Source organism: Mauremys reevesii, linkage group 19 (assembly GCF_016161935.1).
Source record: "Mauremys reevesii isolate NIE-2019 linkage group 19, ASM1616193v1, whole genome shotgun sequence".
Classification (NCBI taxonomy): Eukaryota; Metazoa; Chordata; order Testudines; family Geoemydidae; genus Mauremys; species Mauremys reevesii.
The window spans coordinates 16,660,277-16,683,055 of NC_052641.1; the positions used below are offsets into that span (position 1 = coordinate 16,660,277).

Genomic DNA, 22,779 nt, shown 5'->3' on the forward strand with positions numbered 1-22,779 from the left:
CTAACAAAAGAAATAAATAGCAGCTACAAATTCAAGGGAAAAGACATGACGAGCAGTGGTGTGTATTTTACGCGATAGTAAATGGGCTTTGCATATGCAAATTGAATGGATTTTAAAATGGTATTTAATGACAATTTTCGTAGCAGACATTAACATTAATTGCATCAAAATGAAAATGCAGCATTAGCTTGCTGTTAGTAGCAAATGCCCCAGCTATAAAGCTTTATCTTTATCAGTACCAGCCCTTGCTGATGTGACAGGGCTGCTCTGCAAATTGCAGGCAAAAGGGCTTTTATGTTGCAAAAGTATCCCCTAACGCAGACCAAAATCAACATCAATTTTGCTTTATTTCTTCATAAACGGGAGGTTAAATGGCTGCCTGAGAGAGATCTAGGCCTGGCTCAAAAGTTTTACTGAAAATCCACAGACCCCACAGCATCAGGGAAAGAGGCACCAGTCTTTTAATTTAAAGTTATTGTAGCACATCTTGCCTGTTCTTTAATCGCCACCTTTTATGCAGACTGACTGTATTTATCCCCTTACTTTAAAAGCAGGTTATAGACAAAATCAAATTACTAGGATTATTAAGGAGTTGTTAGAAGTGGGGTATTTAACTCACTTCTCACAACTGGCGAGTTAAAGACACCACCAGCGAGGGCAAAAGCTATTGGGTCGGATTCTCTCTCAATTTACATTAATTTCAGCAGGGCGACCGAAGTTGTAAATCAAGGTGGAATTTGGCCAGTCATTCATTTATTCTAGGTCTGGAGAGTCTGCTTTAGCAGCCTCTTGGTTTAGTGGATTATGGCTTGGAAAATTATACTAGCCATGCTAAATTGTATTTGTAATGTCTGTTAATGTTAATTTACAGATCCCAGTCAGACGGCTTTAAGCAGATCCAAAATGCACAGGCTAGTTCATGCATGTTGGAGATGTCTAGGCCTTGATAGGTCAGGCAGCCAAAACTACACATTTTAAAAAAGTCACTTAATTATTGGTACATTTAAGTAATTTCCGTTTGCAGATTCAAAGCTATTGCCCGATACATGGGCCCCTACCAAATACACAGACCGTTTTGGTCAATTTCATGGTCATAGGATTTTTAAAATTATAAATTTCATGATTTCAGCTATTTAAATCTGAAATGTCACAGTGTTGTAATTGTAGGGGTCTGGACCCAAAAAGGAGTTGGGGGGGTCACATGGTTATTGTGGTGGGGGGAAGGTTGTGGTACTGCTACCCTGAATTCTGTGCAGCTGCTGGCAGCAGTGCTGCCTTCAGAGCTGGGTGCCTGGAGAGTGGCAGCTGCAGGCCAGGAGCCCAGCTCTGCAGGCAGAGCCGCTGCCAGCAGCAGCGCAGAAGTAAGGATGGCCTGGGATGGTATTGCCACCCTTGCTTCTGTGCTGCTGCCTGCAGAGCTGGGCCCTCAGTCAGCAGCTGCCACTCTCTGGCCTCCCAGCTTTGAAGTCAGCGGGTGGCAATACTGCGACCCCCTTAAAATAACCTTTTGACCACCCCCACAACTCCTTTTTGGGTCAGGACCCCCAATTTGAGAAACTCTGATCTCCCCCATGAAATCTGTATAGTATAGGGTAAAAGCACATAAAAGACAAGATTTCATGGGGGGAGACCAGATTTCACGGTCTGCAACGTGTTTTTCATGGCCACGAATTTGCTAGGGCCTTACCAATACATCTCAGCTGTGGCTGCTGATCATGGGAGAGCACTCTCAGTTAACAGGGGTAGGTGTTTGGAGGTGAAAGGGCAGAGATAATTGCAACATATGGTACCCTTCATGGATTCAGGGAGCTGGGAATTCAAATGCCTTTAGAAAAAAGCTGGTTTGGTGAACATCATATTCAAATAAAGCCAAGTTATATCAGACTATCTAGGGCATACTCTGTGCCTCATCTCCTGAGGTACAGCAGACAGCACAATTCAGGAGGAGTAGGGGCAAAGATGACTTTATGCCACCCTTGCCTCTTTTCTGGGCTGCTGCAGGAGTCCTAGGGTGGCCAGGGGCCTGGTTTTCAACTAGAAAGTCTAGTTGAAAGGGGGACCGGACAGTGTCCGGTCAGATCTACTGACCGGACACCCAAAGTCCAATTATTGTGAGTGGGGTAGGCAGGGAGGCACCAGGTCATCACCCGCTCCGGCCCCTGCTCAGCCAGGACCACCTCCTGGCCCCAGCTCCGCAGGCAAGTCCTTTCTGACCTAGGTGGCGGGGGGTGGGAGGGGAAAAACAGCAAGTGACAGGGGGAAGAGTAGACGGGGCAGGGCCTCTGGGAAAGAGGCAGGGCAGGGCCTCGGGGGAAGAGGAGGGCAGTGGCAGGGCCTTGGAGGGAATAGGTGGGGCAGCGGAGATTCCGGCACTCCTGCTGGAGTGTCCAGTTTTTAAATATTACCAAGTTGGCAACCGTATGTAGGACCTCTGCTTAAACTGCCTATAGGCTGCACAGCACCCCAGAATCCCACGTAGGGCTGACTACGAGCACTTGTAGACTGAGAGGAGGCAGCATAGGGACACTTCTGCTGGCCCTGCTCTGCATCCGGACTGGGGCAATCTCCCATGGCCTGTTGTGGTCACTTTACGCCACCAGAGGGGCCAGAATCCAGGTCTCTTGTTCACATTTCAGAACAGCAGCAGGAGTTATAAGGGCAATTTCATGTGGGGGAAGCAATTTTACTGTCACTGGCACATATTCTATATTATTATATTGCCGCCTCTGGATAATGCATAGACTCCTTTTCAAACTAGAGACATGTTTCTCTGGCCTCCTACATTTCAGGTGTCAGCCCCACTGCCATGACACAGGCCTACATGTCTCCCCCAGCCACTAATGTCAGGCATTCTCCAAGGGCACCGAGAGCAGACGTCCCTACCATTTGGGCTCATCCAGAAAAAAAAAATAAACATGAACATAATGCTTTGGTCGCTATCCAGGTCTTATTAATCTTGTCCCGATCTGTACATTCTCCATAGTAAGGCAGATCGTCTTATGCTTTTGAGAATGGCACTTTCCAATCTTGGTGGATGCATATTCCACAGTTCAGTTCGTATGCACAGAGTTGCGAGCATTAGGGTGAGGCTGAAGTTAGGGGGCCTGTTTCTTCCAATAGATGTTACCTTGGAAGGTCATGAGTGCTCCAGACTAGTTTACTAGGGGCTGGGCTCATTAGCCGCTCTGCTTTTTGCTGATTCCACCCCTCCCCCGCCCAGAGACTTGTTTTCTACAAACCATGTGGCCAGCTTTGTTGTAAGAGTCATAAAAAGGACATTTTTCATCTCCTTTTTCCTTCTCTCTCTCTCTCTTTTAGTATCAGACATAGATTTATTCTCTCCCTGATGCCTGTGGCATTCAGAGCTGGGAGGGGTCAGGGGAGGCGCTGATGGGACAATAATAGATAATACAGTGGTTCCCCAGGGTCTTGTCCAGCTCCATAGCCTATCCATCAGCAGGCAGTGCTTGTGCCAAGGTCAGCACTAACGAGGATGTGGTAGGGTCCCGGCCTCCCCCATGGGGCATCCTCCAATCAGAATCCTCGGATTCATGCTCCAGCTTCTGATCTTTACAAGAGCTACCTTGCGTGAACCAGGATTTGCAACAGAGAGTGTGTCCGCTGAGTACGAGGGCTGAAGTAATGGCTGGGCCGCTGCCTGTGCACATGCTCAGGCCCCGCTGAATTGTAAACAGGTTTCTGTGCTTTCTCGGAAGGAAAACGGCAGTCATCAGTGTTACCTCCTGCAACAGCTAAATACGCCCTTGCGGGATGAGAATCTCCTACACAGAGTGTAACATGCCTATATAATGTTTGCAAATTACGGTTACCATTTCCTTTGCATTTATTCCCCTGGCACCTTCACTTTAAGTAAAACCTTGCTCTGCGGTGTCAGCACTGAAAAATGGGTCTAACAGCTCTGTCCAGCCATGGTACTTATCTTGCCTCTATTCCTATAGTATCTGAGCACCTCACAATCTTTCATATATTTATCCTCGGCACCCCTGTGTGGTAGGAAAGTGCTGCTATCCCCACATTACAGGGGACAGAGGGCAGATTTTTAAAGGAATTTAAGCCCCTGAAGATGCAGATAGTATCTAGGGTGATTATTGTTTAAATCAATAGGAGGGGCACGTAGGTGCTGTTGAAAATCCCAGTCGGCAGCTATCTGCATTTTTAGGTACCTAAATGCCTTTAAAAATCTGAGTAAGTGACTTGCCCAAGGTCATGCAAGAAGTTTGTGAAAGAGCAGGAAGACTTGGGTTCACTTCTCAAGTCCTGGCCAGTGTCCTAACCACATGGTCACATTTCCACAGGTTTTAGTGACAAGTGTTTCTGTGACCATCACTGTGACTGGTGTTAGTTTCTCCTTTAGTGAATGCTCACACTTCGCCAATGCTCCACTAGACTCAACGTTCCTGTCAGGAAGTGGATTGAGACACAAGAAATGCATTTCACTATTGGACCGAATAGGAAATTAGGAATTTCTAGAGTTGTTGTAAGATAAATATGATTACTCTGGTTTGCTATTGTGAAATGAACCTTAAAAAAAAATCAGGACTAACCCCAACTGGACAATCAGCTTTCCAATCCAGTCCAAAGGCAACATGTATTTTCTGTGTCCTGACCACCATCCTCATGTAGTCAAGCGAGAAGCTTCTGTTTGAAGAATCATTCTTTTTATTATATTGGAAATATTTTAATTTTTTATACCAATTTACATTTCCTTCAACTAGCTGTAGTGTAGCTAGAGGCTGAATCTCTTTTATAGCACACTGCAGTTCTCCTAATTGTCTGCACAGTGCTTTGAACATGCAAAGTGCTCTGTAAAAGCTAAGTATTGTTATTGTTTTTAAATAACTTTGAGCGTACTCATGCAAACATTGGTTCTGGTAAAATATGGATATTTGCTGTAGTTGTTATGGCTTCTACTCAACTTCTTCAGGCTCTTCGATATTTTTCTTTTTAAGAGGAAATGAGCTGTCATATCGTTGTTAACATACAACCAAGTCTTGCTTATCTTACTTATTATGGAAGGCATGATGAGTAAGGAGAACAGCACATGGCCGTAGTGTTAAACTTAAGATCTAGATTGTTTCTTATCAAATCGGTCATCCTGAATAGCAAAAGAAAGGGAAAAGAATTTGCTCTCACACATATGTAATCACATTTTGTGGTTTGTGTGGGCTTTGATTGTACATAGATTAGAGCTGGTTGAAAAAATTCTACCCGTTTTTTTAAAACAGAAAATGGCTTTTTGGATTAAATGGAAATTTTCACCCCCCAAAAATTGTTTTTTTTGTCAAAAAATTATGGCTTTACAATGAAAAGCTGAAAATTTTAGAAGAAAAAATTTGATGGAAACCAAAAAAAATTGGAGTTTTTGTTAAAATGTTTCACAAGAAAAGTCCCTACCAGCTCTAATATAGATGTTCAAGCACTTTCCTTTTGCTGTAACTATTCTTTCAATAATGAGTGAAAGTCAAGGACCCGACGACTGATTTCCTCAACTCTGCTTTCACTTGTTGCTTTTGATGGTTGCCCATTGAATGCTGGAGCTGGTGAAGGCTCAGCCAACCTGCATTTCAAACTGTGCTTTAGGAACAGGGCCGGCGGGTTTGTAATGGCCGGCTTCCATAATAACCGTTTCCTGCCTTAGTTTTTCAGCGAGCAAGATACTGAGGCTTTCAAACCACTATGAAGGGAAAATATAGATATTTAGTTTTCTTACCCACTGCAAAGATCAAAAGGTTAAATTGGCCACAATTACAGCTGAGCTGCCTAACAGCCAATGCACAACTTTCAACTTGTGAAGTCAGTTATTTAATGGACAGTAAGAGCTGGACTTAGTCCCCTGTATATAAGATATGTGCTTGACTGTTATGAAGGTGTCTCTCATATTCTTAGCTTGGGAGAGAACAGTAAAGCAAATTGGTGCTCTTGTAACTATGTGTACTCCTAAGTACAGCTATGAGCATCTGATAAATCTTTTAAAGTGTATATTTACAATGGATTTTATTCTTTTTACTGTCCTATATGTACGAGCCCTCTGAGCAAAATAACAGATCCTCCAACACTTAAAAAAAAGCAGTTCTCCCATTGGCTGCCCACGGTGAAATAATGTATGTTATTTCCTCGTCCAGATTCCAAAGAAGAGTAGAGAAACACTGGAAATGCAGAGTAATCTGCAGCAGCACAGATCCAGCAGTCCCTGCGTAGGCAAAATACCCACTGATTTCACTGGGAGATTTGCCAGCATAAGGGCTGCAAAAAATTGGTCCCCATTTTTTAATTTTTAACCAGTTTGTCTCCTCTCATTTTCTTCAGCGGCTAATGAAAAGTGAGGCTAAGTGGAGGGCATTTAAAAATGATCTTTCAGGCTTCTCCATGGGTTTATTGCCAGGGCCCATTTAGAGTTCTCTGAAGCTGCAGGGGTAACTTTACTGTATGCTTTGCAAGCTCCTTAGGAAAATAAAGAGACAGGACATTAATGCCCTGCTAGTCTTTCCCTCTCTCCTTAGGAATATGTGTGCACGTGTATAGGGACTGTTGGAGCGGCTAATTGAATTCACCCTTGTGAAAATGTTAACAAATTGTAAATGACCTTTTATACAAATTTAGAAGTCAAGAATTTGCTGTTAAATATACGTCCCTCCTCTGCCGTTAGCTTTTATGCATAAACCACAATTAAAAAATAACAAAAAGCCCAGCGGCCCTCTTTCCTAATTAGCTGCAGAAGTCAACGCTTGTGAGTGTGGTTAAGTGCCTCAATTACTTCCCCCTCCTCTTGACTGTCCTTGTTAGAACAGACAGGGCTGCTGGCCAAAGGGGAACAATTAAGGCAAGCGAAAGGCAGGCGGTGTGCAGGGGGATGGCTGGCCTATGCCTGCCTCCCAAGCAAGGGCCATAGCTGTAATCATGCCCCGGATTCCTGCTGGGCTATACAGAGAGACAAATTAATGGTGGATAGATGGCTAGTTCTAGCTCATCAGTAACAAGGAAGGGTGGGGAGACAGCCTAAGAATACAGCTAGTGTAGCCGGCATTTTCCTGTGCTGTACACCTGCCCAGGCAGCCTGGGATAAAGCATTAACTCTTTACTATTATTTAAATTGTGGTCGCACCTGGGACCTCGATAGGACCAGAACCCCATTGTGCTAGGTGCTGTACAGACCCACAGCGTGTCTGTGGCCATGGCCCATCCTATGATGAACTGTAGTCATTAAATTGTGATAACTCTCAATGTCATCACATTTTTACATCTCCACGTCCGGACTGTTAGAGAGCAAGTGTCTGTCTCTGTGTCCCTTCCCCATCTCCTGATTTCAGAGTTGTTAGTCTAGGCTCACCCTAATGGCAAGAAAATAAAGTTCCATCTATTTTCAGAAAAAGAAAAACAGAATGAGGGGATCAACAGAAAACCCCATTTGCAGAAAACAATTTGCTGCTGTCTGTGGTCTTGCTAAGGAAACTTTTGCTTTGGAGAGTTCCAGGACATGATGGATTTCCTGATGAGGAATCCATATCGTAGCACCAGTTCCCCAGTTAACATTCTGAAGCCATCTACAGATAACAAGTTCTTGGTCAGTTAATGGGACACACAGATAAGTTCAGTAGGGAGAAAGTTGTTCAGTGGGTATCCAGATGGATAATAATAATAATATGAGGATAAAGAAGTAAATCCAGGCATCTTGCTAAGAGGTCATTCTATAAATGTGTTACTTTCTCTCCCACTGGGAGGAGCAGCTACTTCTCTGCAGTGTGACGATTCCAGCAATTAGCCCCCTGAGAGTCATACTACAGGAATGGAGGTTGATATTTAAGTCAATCTGATCATACCATGGGCCTACAGTATTGGTTGCACTGTTGTGACCAGGACATTTTCCTGGCTGGTGTGATGCAGCAAATTTTTCACGTCATATCCCACCATGTGACCAGAAATGACTGTTTCCCAAAAACCAATTGCCACCAAATAGTTACACTGCCTCGACATGGAAGGTAACTCATCTCACCCCAATGCAAACAAACTCTCCCTGCAACAAGGAAACTATTCACAGAAAAGATACAATGAAAGGCCTATATGGTGCTACCCACACATACTGTCTCACAGCACTTTACGACAAAAACAACAAAGCCAGAAGCTAAACAAACAGTAACCCAAAGCCTGTCCAATAAGAATAAGAGCTCAGTCTGCTTAGACTTTATCTACAAAGGCAGTGAGAAATTCAGAGTTCCTGATATCAACAGGAAACAAATTCCACAAAATGGGGACAACATCAAGAAAATGGCTCCATCAGACTCCTACATACAGGATTAACGGCAGCCTCAGGTCAGAGAATCGTTAAGAATAAACGGCTCTAGCGCATCTAGGATGTACAAGGGGCCTAAGCCATGCCAAATTTTAACAGTAAAAAGCAAGATCTTAATGTAAACATTGATTGCTCCCAGAAACCAGCGTATACTCTAGGGCAGGAGTTATATATTGTCCTTCAGAAGCTCTAGTATAGCACGTATGCTACAGCAAATGAAATCGCCCACTGTTCGGAGACATGAGCTTATGGATAAAGTTTCAACCCTAACTCTTATCTTGGGCTTTATCAAGCCAGTCCACTTAGGGCTGAATTTTCAGAAAATCTGCAAATCGGTGAGCACACCCTCCATTGCAAGATGTTTTGCACACCATAGGAATAAACAAAAAGCCTGAATTTGTACTTGCCAAGTTTGCATTTGTAGCAACGTTTGGAAATTCGGCCTTTACTGTGATCTTTGCCAATTGGAAATGCAATGCTCAGTTCTAAAGGAAAAGGAACTGGTTTGAAAGATTTTTCCAGTGAGTGCCAAGCTGGAAAAGTCATCTACTCATGCACTAATCTACTGCAACAAAACAGCAGCTAGGGTCTGACAAACCAACACAAACCAAAAATAATAGGCCTGGGCCTGCATTTTTTGCCTGCCCTCTGTTGCATCTAAACAGGATGTGGTTTTATGTAGCTCTTGTGCTGCAACTGTCATCCCTAAATCTAAGTTTTCCTGGCTTTTGGTGCATTTAACTCCTTGACATCCTAAGTCGTACTGATGGGAAGTCTATGAATAACAGCAGCAACCCAGTCCCCAAAAGAACTCAGCTAAACTCAGTGTTAATCTTACAGAATCTGTTTTGTAGACATTTCCATTTAAAAAAAAAATTTGATTAAGCTACCAGGAAGGTGGGTGACACCATAACTCTCATCTACTTGTTTGGCACTATTATGGTCTATAGCATAAATTCCATGTAGGGCTAGTTCCTGCTCCTATTAAAGCCCCATATGTCATGTACAGTTTTTGCAATAGGCCCTATCAGCTGCACCCTAAATATGGGTGAATCCAGTGGCAAATTCTGTCATTCTGCTCTGCCTGCCCATTTATCTTATTGATTATCAGTGGATGACCTGTAATGTGGGAGAAGCAGTATATTGGAGTTCAGGTCTACCAGGTCAATTTAAGAGCTCAATTTTGCCCTAAATGTTTATATCTGATCTGTTTTTGACTTACACTAAGCACAGAAAAGCACCTACAAGTATAGCTTTTACCCTTCTACTGCAGTGATCAAACCACTTGTGCCTTAAAAAATTCCTCCTGAGCAGAGTCCTTTATACCAACTTTTTGCCAAATGTGATTTTTTTTTCTTTTTTTTTTTTTTTATGGACAGTGTTTAAATCTTTGAAAAGAAGTTTGAGGGGAAACTGACACAACCTTGACTACAGTGGTGCCACTCTCAGAGTCGAGTATTGTCGATAGATTTAAATTTCATCGTAACAAAATAGCCGTCTCCACTGGAAGGAGCATCAAGAGCTAAATGAGGACCTGTCTTGAGCTGAATCACGTTGAACAGACCTCTGCGCTGTCATTGATTTTCTGGGAAGAAAAAAAATGCCTCTGGCTACTAAATCAAATTAGTAGTCACTGATGACCAATTATTTTGCCCCACTGTGAACGGAGAGGCGTACTAAAATTCCAGTTTGTCAGACCCAAGGCTCCCTTCTCAAACACCTTTCAACAAGCGTGTACCAAAAGTCCCTCAGAAGGTTCTGACGGCTCCCTATTTTCTGCAAGTTCTCATTCTCCACAAAGTTTTAATGAGCTGCAGATATTATGATGGCCTGCCGTAAAAGGATCCCGTCTAATCTTGGTAGAGCACTATTGGGCAGAACGCACGAATCATAGCTGTCAGGATTTATACACACATACACAAAGAAAGTGTCAGACTAATATTTGCAAATTATAATTACCATTTCTCTTGCATGTCCCCAGTGCCTTCATTTTAGATAAATCCCAGCTCCGTGGTATCAGTTGCAAAGCACTGAAGGATCGCATTGAGTAGAATAGATTTAACTAGTTTGTAGCTCATTTAAGGTCTACACCATTTTATTTTAATGTGTGTTAATACTTTATTATACTTAGCATTATTTTTACAGTAAAAAGAACCCATTAAAAGTTTCTTTTCCAAGAGATTTCTGGCAGGAGAGTCTACCACATCATATAACCAAGTTAGCAGGAGCCTGTCATTTCTATTGAATGTAGTTCTAAATCCTGTCTCTTGAAAATAATTTAGCAGAAGAGTCTATTAAAGACACAGAAAATGTTCCAAGGGTAATAGTTTTGAAAATGTGCATAAATAAATTTTAAACTATGTAGGGAAATGTCAACATTAGAAATGGCTCGAACAAGGTGACTATAAACGGAAGAGGCTGGGTTTTTTCCACAGGTATAAATAATTTGTTACATCATATCAAAACTTTTCTCTCCTCTCCTTCCCATGGCAGGGCCCTTGTGCCAAAACAAAGAAGATCTCGCTTGTTGTGAAGGAGCTTTGTTTTAATCCATAATAAATGTTTTAACTGGCTGCTCCCCAACCCCACACAAGCATCTGTAAAACAACAACAAATAAGTCTGCCTGATTTAAAACAATAGCATCTGTTTCCAGACATTTAGGCAGGGCTACAGGAAGAGAAACTCCTCTTCTTAAGTAACACTCATGTGAGAGTGAATTGCCTCTTAGGTCTGCTGCAGATGAGAGTTATTGCATTAGTGCCAAATCCTGGGCCCATTGAAATCAATGGCAAAACTCCTATCATCTTTGGACCAGGATTTGACCCACAAAGAGTGTGTTTCCCTCTGAAGTGTCTCTGGTTAAAGTTATTGTTGTAGAACTATTTTTCCCCCCTCCTCCATTCCCTTTTCCACATTTAGCTCATAGAGGATCTTGGAGAAACAAGGTGGCGCATCCACAATGAAAAGATACAGTGAAGCCCCTGCTCCAGCCAAGCACTTGAGGGTGGGTGTAACTTTGAACATGGGAGGCATCCCATTGAAGATTTAAAGTTACATATGTGCTTAAGAGCCTTGCAGGATCAGGACCTCAGTGTAATTAATCACAAGAGGGAAGGATCTCTGAAGAAGAGGATCAAACCGAAATTCATCTTTCAACCACTATGTTCAACACAGTTAAATAGTCACCTCCGTGGAGCGATGAGATGCCTCTGTTGCATAATGAATAACCCCAGTCTGTATTCAAAGCTTAGTTGAATACCTACCACACTTACACCTCTACCCCCTACGTACCATGTGGAAGTGAAATTAGTGCTGGTAGAAGGTGCAGTCTTGGAGACTAAATCCCTCTGTTTCTTAACACGTATAGCAGTGGCACTGGCAGCACAAGCTTCTTCCCACCCTCACTCTTGTGCTTTGACTCTAACCTGGATTTCATATCCAGGCTGAGAGGAGCTGAATATACAGTGGGGCCACACTTGCTGTCTGTTGGAGAGTGGGGGCAGGGTGGGAAGTGACATCACACAGCAGCAACCCCTCTGAATGATGAATGTGGGGAAGGAATCCCAGTCAACCAGGGAGATGGTGGCCATAAATAAATGGAGATATACCTAGCTCCTAGAACTGGAAGGGAAGGTTATTGAGTTGAGTCCAGCCCCCTGCCGTCACTAGCAGGACCAAGTACTGATTTTTGCCCCAGATCCTTAAGTAGCCCCCTCAAGGGCTGAGTTCACAACCCTGGGTTTAGCAGGCTAATGCTCAAACCACTGAGTTATCCCTCCCCCAAGCATGATCATAGATTAGGCCATGAAGTGTCGCACCAGTGGGAGTGGATTAGATGGGTCATTGCTCTGTCCCCAGTTTGATCATTTCTATGTTCCAAATGTATCTTTCTGCACACTGCAAGCCAATGTGATCAGTGATGCTTTCTGTTCCTTTGGGCATACTGCAGGGTACTGTAGTAGCAGCTTTCTGATGACACAATATGCGAGCACCGCACCAGTGGGACAGTGGCTTGCACTATACCATCCAAACAGTAACTAAAGGGTGATCCGCCAAGCAGCAAACAAGTTAATGTGTGTGGCTTTGTATTGTGTCTTTGCCAAGACTAAACAAACGTACCCAGCTAGACTGAGTTACTAACCCAGGCTGTCTAACTGAAGTTACCTGCTTAAGAGTTGCCCCAGTTTTCCCCCGGGGGCCCTCTCTGTGGATAAAGGGTGCTCAGCACTTCACACAATGAGACCTCAGTTTTGCATTTTCTTTTAGTAAATTATTTTAGTATCTAATTTGCCAAGCTCCCTGATCAGAATGTAGATTTAAATGAGAGGGAGCAAAGGAAACCAAAGGACAAGTCAGTGTAATCTTTTGTGTCATGGTGTCCCCTTGCTAGCCAGCTGGTGAATAGTTAGAGTCAGCAGCTGGTTTGTAAGCAAATGCTTGAAAAGCCCGACCCCGGCAGCATGTGATCTATGAAATGGTAGATTTGTAGAAAGATGTCTCTGCTCATACAAATGGCCTCTGGGGGTGTATATTGCTAGATTGGGCATCCAGTATCATTAGAAAACACGACCATAGATTAGGCTGTTCTGAAGCATGTGGCGTGCAATAATTAAGTAATAAAAGTCACCGCAGGGGTGAAGGAAACCGAAACAGAAGAGTTACTATTTGCATATGCACTGCTGGCATCCTTCTGCACTATTAAAAGATTCTCCAAGCACGAATGGCATTTAAAAGCTGGTTGCTATTGATTTCAGACCAAGTCCTGCTGGAAGCTTAGAAGCACAAGAAGGGAGTGGTTTTATGGACCAGAGGACATGCTCTCTCCACAGAAGACAATCTCCTGGTGCAGGAGGATGCAGTAGTAGCCCTGATGCTAACCAGTGGTGGTAGTTTCTTGCCGTTAATGACACCTAGCAGTTGGCCTGGACAGGCAGGGAAGAGAGAGCATTCCTGTTGTAGCAGTGGCAACTAAGGCTATGCTACAGGTGTAGGCAGAGCAGGGTGTCTGGTAGCTACATATTGTAATAGGCTGCTACTGCTGCAATGGAAGAATTCCTCATTGGAAGGGTGTGGGGGGAGGAGAATTTATAAAAATATTAAGACCGAGATCCCTTCACTTACTCATCATTTAGGGTTTTTATAGTTTAACATTTGCTGCTGGAAAAACCATCATGGAATCATAGGACTGGAAGGGACTTTGAGAAGTCATCTAGTTCAGTCCCCTGCACTCAAGGCAGGACTAAGATTCTCTAGACCGTCCTTGACAGGTGTTTATCTAACCTGCTCTTAAAAAAAAAAACCTCCTTGAGATTCCACAACCTCCCTAGGCAATTTATTCCAGTCCTTAACCACCCTGACAGTTCGGAAGTTTTTCCTAATGCCCAACCTAATCTATCCTTACTGCAATTTAAGCCCATTGCTTCTTGTCCTATACTCAGAGGTTAAATAAAAATTTTCTCCCTCCTCCTTGTAACCACCTTGTAAACTGTTATGTCCCCTCTCAGTCTTCTCTTCTCCAGACTAAACAAACCCAATTTTTTCAACCTTCCCTCATAGGTTATGTTTTCTAGACCTTTAATCAGTTTTGATGCTCTTCTCTGGACTCTCTCCAATCAGTCCACATCTTTCCTGAAATATGGTGCCCAGAACTGGACACAATACTCCAGCTGAGGCCTAATCAGCGCGGAGTAGAGCGGAAGACTTACTTCTCGTGTCTTGCTTACAACACTCCCGCTAATACAGCCCAGAATGATGTTTGCTTTTTTTGCAACAGTGTTATACTGTTGACTCATATTTAACTTGTGATCCCCTATGACCCCCAGATCCCTTTCCATAGTGCTCCTTCCTAGGCCGTCATTTCCCATTTTGTATGTGGGCAACTGATTGCTCCTTGTTAAGTGGAGGACTTTGCATTTGTCCTTATTGAATTTCATCCTGTTTACTTCTGACCATTTCTCCATCATGAAACTCACCCTGAGGAAACGAGCTGTATTTACAGTAAGGAAGTTTTCTGCTTTATTGCTGTTGCTCTGGCTGTCCCCATCTTTCACATGGGCTGGTGAAATTAAACCTGTCCTGCCACCTCGGACCAAAGGCGCAAAGAAGGAAGGATGCGCACACACACAGTTCTGATTCTAACAGCTTGCCGCTCTGGCTACTGTCAGCTCAATTTGGTTAGCCAGGAGACTAGCTGAGAAGCAGGTGCCTTTTTACTCTGTTTATTCTTCTGTTCCTCAAGGCTTAGCTGAGCCATGTGCTGAGCATGTTACCTCTGGCATCACACAGGCACTGTACATGTCTCCTGGCTGGAGCATTTCACCATTGTATCCATTCATACACAGCTAGTGTATTGGAGCCCGTGGGAACCCACATCGAAAGAGGAGTTTTTAGTGTGATATTAAAGTCAGACTTTTACTATTAAGACTCCGTCCCTCCTCCCTCCCCCCCACAAAAAAAAGGTTCTCCAATTTATTTGCCAACTTTAAGAACTTTATTTTAAGAGGCAGGTTGTATTTGGTGCACTTGGAGAAGACATTGGACTGGGACTCAGGAGATCTGGGCTCAGTTGCCAGCTCTGCTACAGACTCCCTACATGACCTTGAACAAGTCCATTTAATCTCTGTGCCTCAGTTCCTCCTTTGTTAAATGGAGATAATAACCCTTCCCTGCTCCCACATTTTGTCTTATCTATTAAGCTGTTTGGGGAAGGGTCTATCTTTTATTTATGTCTGTACAGGGCCTAGCACAATGGAACCCTGATTTCAGTTAGGGCCTATCGTCAGTAGCTATAGAAATTAAAATTCTGTATGAGCTTCAGAGCAGAGCCCTGCAACCCAACCCAAACCCGACAGGACCCAACTACAAGTGTTGGGTTCGGGTCACCTCTTCTCCTCCTACCCATGGGGTTGGTGCCGGGGCAGCTTCATGCCTTGCTCCTGCCAGCCAGCACCATCTTGCAGAGTGTGCGCGCCAAGGAGTCACAGCACCTCTCACTTCACAACACACATACCCAGGCTGGGGCAGTGGCTGGCAGGAGCAGAGCAGGAGCCACCGCTGGGCAGCTGCACTGACTTAAGTTTAGGGGGAAAAGTCGGAGTCAGGTCAGAAAACAACTCGACTCTTTTGGGCTTGGCTCATGTGGGCTTGGATCCAGTTTCGGTCTGGGTCGGGCGTAAAACTTAGGCCTGAGTACACCACCACTTCAGCCATCATCACTTGTAATTATCACTAAACCGCAGTGGCAGGGGTACCGGAATCTCTCTCTCTTTTGTTTTAATTGTATTTCCTTCCCTGATATAGTTGTCATTGTTTTGTATGAAGTGGGGGGAGGAGGTTAAAAAAAAAAAGAGGATAACAAAACAAAAACAAAAAAACTAAAAGTCCACCTACCATGCTAGGAATCAGGCTGTGAAACTCTATGCAAGGCCTGTGATTGGATTCATGGGGTGGGGGTGGGGTCGCTTTGCCATTGTTAGAAATTTTAAAATCAAGACTGGAGGTTTTTCTAAAAGATCTGAGCTAGTTCGAAAAGGAATTAAATGCGAGAAGCCCCATGGCCTCTGTTATACAGCAGGTCAGGCCAGATGATCACACTGGTCCCTTCTGGCCTTGGAATCTGTGAATCTTTGTGCAGCTTGTGTGATGAGTTCTGGCTCCTCTGTATACTGATTGCAGGGATCGAGGTCAGTGAATGATGAGCTTGGGGGACCTTGGCCTGAATGTCAATTTTCTTCATCAGTGAGGAGGAGTCTGTTGGGTTTGCTTTTCAAGACCTTCCTCTCTGAGCACAAAGGGGTCATTTTTCTGATGGAACATTTCAACTCTCATTTAAGTTGCTTAATGGGCAAGGTTTTTATCAGCATCTTCCCTTTGTCCCGCTACAGCTGAAAGCCCCTCCCAGGCCCAGTCTGCCAGGCCTTCAGCTCGGCCCTGCTGTTGCCTGGTTCAGCCTCTTTGGCACATGGGAGCTCTGATGGACTTCAGATCCTCTCGTCACACCACCTCACTCTTTGTGCCCCCTTGTTAATTCAGAGGCAACTACCACTCAGTTGGATGGGAACGTACTGACAAAGGCAGGACTTCTGGAGGCTTGTCAGGGCCAGAATCACAGCTCAGAGCTCTCGGATATTGATGTGAAGGCTCAGCACAGCCTTAGATCATTTTCCCCTGAGCTATTTGGTTTCCAAAATGGATGCCCCAAGTCCAGAAGGTGTTGTCTCTAAGCCTTAGCTGGGTCCAAGACTGAGTTGTCATGCAAGGTGCTGCTGTGATCCTTCCACCATACTAGAAACCTTTACTGCTGGAGATGACGCTGTCCCAGTAAAAGGCACATTTGGTGTTCGGGATGTGGTGAATGCACTAGGGAAGCTTACATTATAAATTGCATGGTTGTCTTGAGCAAATACTATACTTGGGGCATTTAGTGCTCTGTGAGTGTACATGATACTGTTTCTTTCTGCAGCAGGGCTCTCATCCAAACAGATTTTCGTGTTTCCAACAGAGAGGATGTAGCCATAGCATTCTCACCAGTCGCATTGTCCATCCTCTGCGGACATAAATCAAGGTCTTTTTTAGAGGGACCGAATGGGTGTACCTGGGGGGTGCTTTGGCCCATTGTGACATTATCTTCTGAATGTTTTGTAGGCCTTCCACTCCCTTCTTCGACCTTCTCCAGCACAGGTACAAGGAGGTGTGGATGGAACAACAGAGGGCAGTAGCCATGGCCCAGCAAGTGGGGAAAAAAAAGGTAACAGCACTTTGGACGTAGCATCCCTCACTTGCTGTCATAAACTTGTGTAGCTTTGCTGACTGCTGTTAAGCCCCTGCTTTGTTCCTCCCCAGAGTTGGAAACATTTCATGAGATGATGCTGGCTGGAAGGCACAGGGCTTTTATACTCTCACTCCCTAAGAATGTAGAGCTTGAGGGATACGCCTCAGCCCCTAGCAGCTCAAAACAATTCCATGGTTGGGCCTGGACTCTTCCTACAGAGCGACATCATGTAGGCAATGCATTTGGAGAACAAGAGCCCCTACATCCTACAAGCCCCCCCTTCATCCCCTTTTCATTTTTATAAATACCTGTGGGATTTTTCAGGGCAAAAGGCAATGCCCTAAATGTCAGTTGCTATAAGATCAATGATAAGTTTAAAGAGGAAGCTTTGGTTCCCTGGCTGCTAATAGCACCATCAAAACAAAGCAAAAAGATCTTAAAGTGCTGCATGTTCTGCGGCAAAGCATTTTCCCTCTGCAGAAATGTCTGTATTTCTCATTTTTTCCTTTCCATTAAAGTCAGCTTGGCTTCAGCTAGCAGGTATCTAGAGCATTGTGCTATGTCAGCTTACACCACCATAGCTATATAGTGCAAATCTCAAGATTTGTACAACTGAGTATATATTTTAGGGTCGGGGGGGGCAGATTTTTAGAGATATTTAGGCACCAAGAGAAGCAGATAGATGCTTAATGGGATTTTCAAAAGCCCCTTGGCGCCTAACTCCCAATGACTCAATAGGAATTAGGAATCTAACCTACCTAGGCAGTTTTGAAAATCCTACTATGCACCAATCTGCATCTTTAGTTGCCTAAATGCCATTTAAAGTCAAGCCCAAGGTTCCCACTGTGACTGAAAACCCTTATATCAATTAAGGTGAATGGGCTTGATTGTCCTTAACAGTAAGGCCTCTTTTTTGCCGCTGCTGAGTGAAGCGGCCTTTTTGTAAATGACCATTGGGCCCAAAGTCTTCTAAGTTCAGGAGTCCTCCAAGGAATTTTATCTTCACCTCAGGAGTCCCAGTGAAAGATCTCAGAATAATGTCACCCCCAGAAATGGACTCTCTGCAAGTTACTTGGGACCAGTGACCATCATAACATACATTCCAACATGCATTAAAATTAGTAAAGGCACCAGCCCTGATCTAGGCACTGCTTGTCTGTCTCCAGCAGTCAGAGTGGTAGTTTGAGTGTGAAACACAGCACCATTATATGCAGCAATATTGCAATAACATTTAAAAGCAGCCAATGACTGGTTTATTAGTTAATGGCTCAAGGAAGAGTTGAGTTAATATGGTAATGACCAATTTCAGTGGTATTATTGCCATTACAAAGTATGTTTTATAGTTGAAGTGCAAGAATACAATGTTTTTAATTAGCAGCTATTTTACGGCTGCACTGTCTGGAATGTTGGAAAATACATTGCTACCTGGTCTATTAATGACTGATTTTTTTTTTAAATCAGAGAGAGAGAGAGAGAGAGAGAGAGACTATTGTATTTCCCTCCATTTTATCAAGAGTTCCTGAAATCTGTAGGCATCTCCTATTGTATTAAGGAATGCAAACCTAAATACTAGACTGCACTTAGGTGATACAGAATCCCGAGTTTCACCATATAGCCAAAAATGTTCACAAAACCTGTAGCACTTTGTGTAATGAGTCTATCCGGTGCGACAAGCTAAGCATGGTCATGCTAGTGTAGTACTTGAATGGGCAACAGTCAAGAAATCCCCACCCTGCAGGGTGGACTCTTCTCCTGGGTCAGTATTGAACCACTGCTCTAGCATAGAGAATAGGGCTCTGTGCTGGTCCCTTTGGGATGGAGTATACAATAGAGGTCCTGGTCACTAAGAATCCCATAACCATTTTTGCAAGATAGGGCCATTAATCTTTATGCCCTGCTAAGATCAGAGCTACATCATCCGCTTATCTAAAATCCCTCTGCAATTCCGTTAAATATGGATAATTTTCTCCTTCCTCTTCGGAACAGCTGCCCTGTTTCACTCCAGAGGTGACTGCATTATCGTGAGGAGGGAAATGATGCGTCTGCATAGTTTTATCAGCTTATTACGTTTGTTGAACATTCAGGTTTTCCTGAGCAAAATGTTCTCTGCATAAATGCCAGCTAGAGTTAAAAGTTAATATGAGAGGAAGACACAACTCAATTTGGGAGGGAAGGATAGCTCAGTGGTTTGAGCATTGGGCTGCTTAAACCCAGGGTTATGAGTTCAATATCTGAGGGGGCCATTTGGGGATTGGTCCTGCTTTAAGCAGGAAAGGGAGGTCCCTTCCAAACCTAATAATCTATTATTCTAATTAAATAGGAGTAGCCCCTTTACCCAAAGGCTGCCTCTAAAGACTATTGATCCAAAAATGATTTATCAAGAAATGTCTAATTCACATAATTATATATCTGTTGGGATGAGGTTTAAATTGCCTCTTCATTTTGGAGATCACCTTATCCATGAAGGCATCTATTCACTGGAGTAGGCTTGTTCCTACGTGGTTATTTCCCACATTTTATTTACCTTTAGTTGCAGAAAAGGAAAGTCTATGAAACTCGGACCACGCTTCTCAGAAAACAACAACCGCCTGTGAAATTGGATTCCCTTTGGCACATGCCCCACTTCCAGAAGGTATGATTGGGCACCTGCACAGATACATGTGTACCCCATTTAACACTATACAACAGTGTGCTTGGTATTATTGTACAAAGCAAGCAATGAAGACAGCCCTTGCCCTGACGAGCTTGCAATCTAAAGCCCCAGTTTTGCAAACACTTACACATTTAATTTTAAGCTAAGCATGTGAATTGCCCCATTGACATCAGTTGTACCACTCACATGGTTAAAGTTGAGAATGTGCATGTTTGCAGCATATGGGCCTAGAAGATAGATACAGAGGAGACAGCCTGAAGGAAGGAGTAACCTGGAGGTTCCTATTTGTTTGCAAAATTCTTTTGTGAACGCTTTCAACAGTTTCGTCAGATTAAAAACTCATCTTTTTATGCCTCGCTCTTAATATTCTTTTATTCTTCATTAATATCTGAACTTCAAACGTACCCCTGAAAGGAGCATGCAATACTGTACAGAAAACAGGCATTTACAAAGCGCGCCATTTTGTTGCTTTGCTCTATAAATAATTCATATCACACCGGGTTAATTTGGTTCAAGAAGTATTGTTACCCTGAGAATTACAGGTTTCCAGAAAGTCTGCACTCTTGGTATTGCTCTAAACAGTCTGATTGACAATAGTCTCCTTGAGATTGAATGAAGGGTCTGCTGAGGATTATAGAACCACATGACACTTACCTAATTTGATCCAGGTAAGAGACAAGGTTAAGGTTTCATGTCCTAGCATGGGATCTAAACACCTCGCTGTATTAATCTATGCACCCTGTTGCACTCTTGGGTGCTTTTTTGAATTCTGGGATCTTTGTTTGTGGTGTAAATTACAGAGAAATTGCAAGTACAGAGCCAGGGGGCATTTCACAAAGAAAGGGAAGAAGGGAGCTAGGCTGAAGGGGAAGAACAACTGAAAGACTGAACATCCAAAACCTGTGGGGAGTTTACATGGCCAAAACCACATCTGGCATTGATAGATACTGGTATAAAGAACCCCTCAGCATGGGCCAACATGGGGGGGGCGGGGGCGGGTAGTTTTTGCCTCTACGTTGATTTAAACTGCAGTTTAAACAATGAAGAGGATTTGTGGCTTCCTGAAGCTAATCTACTTGAACAAGTTGCAGAGTTTCGACCAGGAAATATGTTTTGCACCACCTTGATGTATGCCTCTTACGTCCTGCCTAAGTCTGTCCTATTAGCATATGTCAGTAATCATTTATCCCAGCTGCCTGTCAGCACAGAGCTGCTGCTGCAGCTAATGTCAGGGAAGGAACATGACCGATCGCTGTTAAACAGATTGTGTAAGTCACACGAGATACTGGGGCAAGCCTTTGCTTTATAGTTCCTCTCACCCTGGACCTTTCCATCACTAGTCATTTTTCAGTCTCTCTCTGGTTTTCTTTTTCACTCGCCCCCTTTTGTTTGGTCTGTGAGAGCAGCTGGGTTTTTATATCGTGCCCACACAGGCAGTCTCATGCAGTCTCTTTTCCCAGCTCTTCTCTATCCGCTCTTCCCTTGGTCCACTGGGACGGTTTCAGCTGTGGGATCTAGGCCATAGCCAGTTTTCTATAGAGGCCCATTGATTCCATAATCCTTCGATTCCTTACTACATTAATCGGGAAAGTGTTGCTTCTCCCCAGCTGCAGATATGATTTGCTATCAGTCCATATGAGAACTGAGATTGGGAAAGGCAAAGCTCGACAGGGCTTCAGAGCATGGTTCCCATAAAGGGAAATTAAATATTTCCATTGTGCGGCCATGAAACTAGTTACCTAGTTAATAGAGCAATAATAATACAACAAAGGAGATGCATGGTCCTATGCCTGACAGTTCCATGGCCATGTACCTCTACTCAGTGGTTTCCAATCCCTGGACTTCATACATATCTCCCTTAGTTATAACTTCATATAAGGGGTGGTGAAACAGTTCCATTAAAATACGAACTGGTCCCACAGTTGAACCACACTGAACCTAAGCGTTTGTTGGGCATGGTACAAGATATCTTCTGAACTCAAGCACTTTCTTGGTTGTGGTTGACTGGCTGCGGTCTTAGTGAAAACTGAATATGATGGCACAGGGAGGGGAGCGGATAGTGCTGTCCACTGTCGGCAGTTTAACATGACGCCGCCTTTAATCTATATAATATGTCCCAATGCTTTGGTGATGGGGTTAAAAAAAAAATCAGTTAATAAACAATGTAAATCTCAAGAGTCTGTTCTCATTAGATTTCCAACCCATAAGAGGTTAGGAGAAGCTTCTCATAAGGCTTAAGCGGCACCTAGACTGGATCCTATCAATTAGTGCAAGAAACTCTATCACTCAGAACTGTTTGTAGACCAGTTTAAATTCTAATGGCTCCACTTCTCCCAGGCTTCCTACTTCTCTAAAGAAACCCTCTCCCAAGCATCACCTCTTGCAATCTTTGTTACTACTCCTTAGCCAGCCCACCCTGGTCTCACCATGCCCCACTCCTGCACACCTTCAGAATTCTGCCTCTGGAGCAGAAGCCAGCCCTGCATGGTTCCTAAGGTCCAGCTGAGCAGGGAGGTGCTCCAACAGAGATGAGGAGCTCCACGAATCAGACAGCCCACAGCTGGATTTTAACTATAATGGCTCTCCAGCTCCACCCTCTGTTTTGGGCGGTGTTCTGCATTACCCAGGGGAAACTCAAAAGAACCCCCTACACCTCCTGGCCACTGCTACATTTCCCCCAAGGAAGGCGGAGCATTTAAAGCCAGTTTATGGCAGCTGTCTAGAGCGTACGGGTAAGGCATATTCTTCTCAACCACACTAGCCCAGGGAATGGCAAGGAGAGAGGGTGATGGCAGTGCAGCAAATGGTTCTCGGCCTTGGAGCATAATGTTTTGGTCTAATGTGCCCCATAACACACATGGCACTTAATATACTGTCTTGTGTTATTTAACTGTGGATGGTAATTTGGGATTCAGGAGAAGGGTTGCTATGATACAAGACTGGAAGGCAGGAGATCCTGGTTCCACTCCAGGTCTGCCACAGCCTTGCTGAGACACTTGGGCAAATTCTATGCTTCAGTTTCCCCATCTGTAAAATGGGGACAATAA

At 43.9% G+C, this 22,779-nt stretch overlaps 1 protein-coding gene across 1 annotated transcript in view; it reads left to right on the forward strand.

Moving 5' to 3' along the window:
- CFAP77 (cilia and flagella associated protein 77) overlaps positions 1-22,779 on the forward strand; it is a 94,237-nt gene that overhangs the window by 61,076 nt on the left and 10,382 nt on the right. The window contains exons 4-5 of the mRNA XM_039506723.1: positions 16,953-17,055; positions 19,610-19,711. Coding sequence (XP_039362657.1) covers positions 16,953-17,055; positions 19,610-19,711 — 205 coding nt within the window. The remainder of the gene's footprint in view (positions 1-16,952; positions 17,056-19,609; positions 19,712-22,779) is intronic.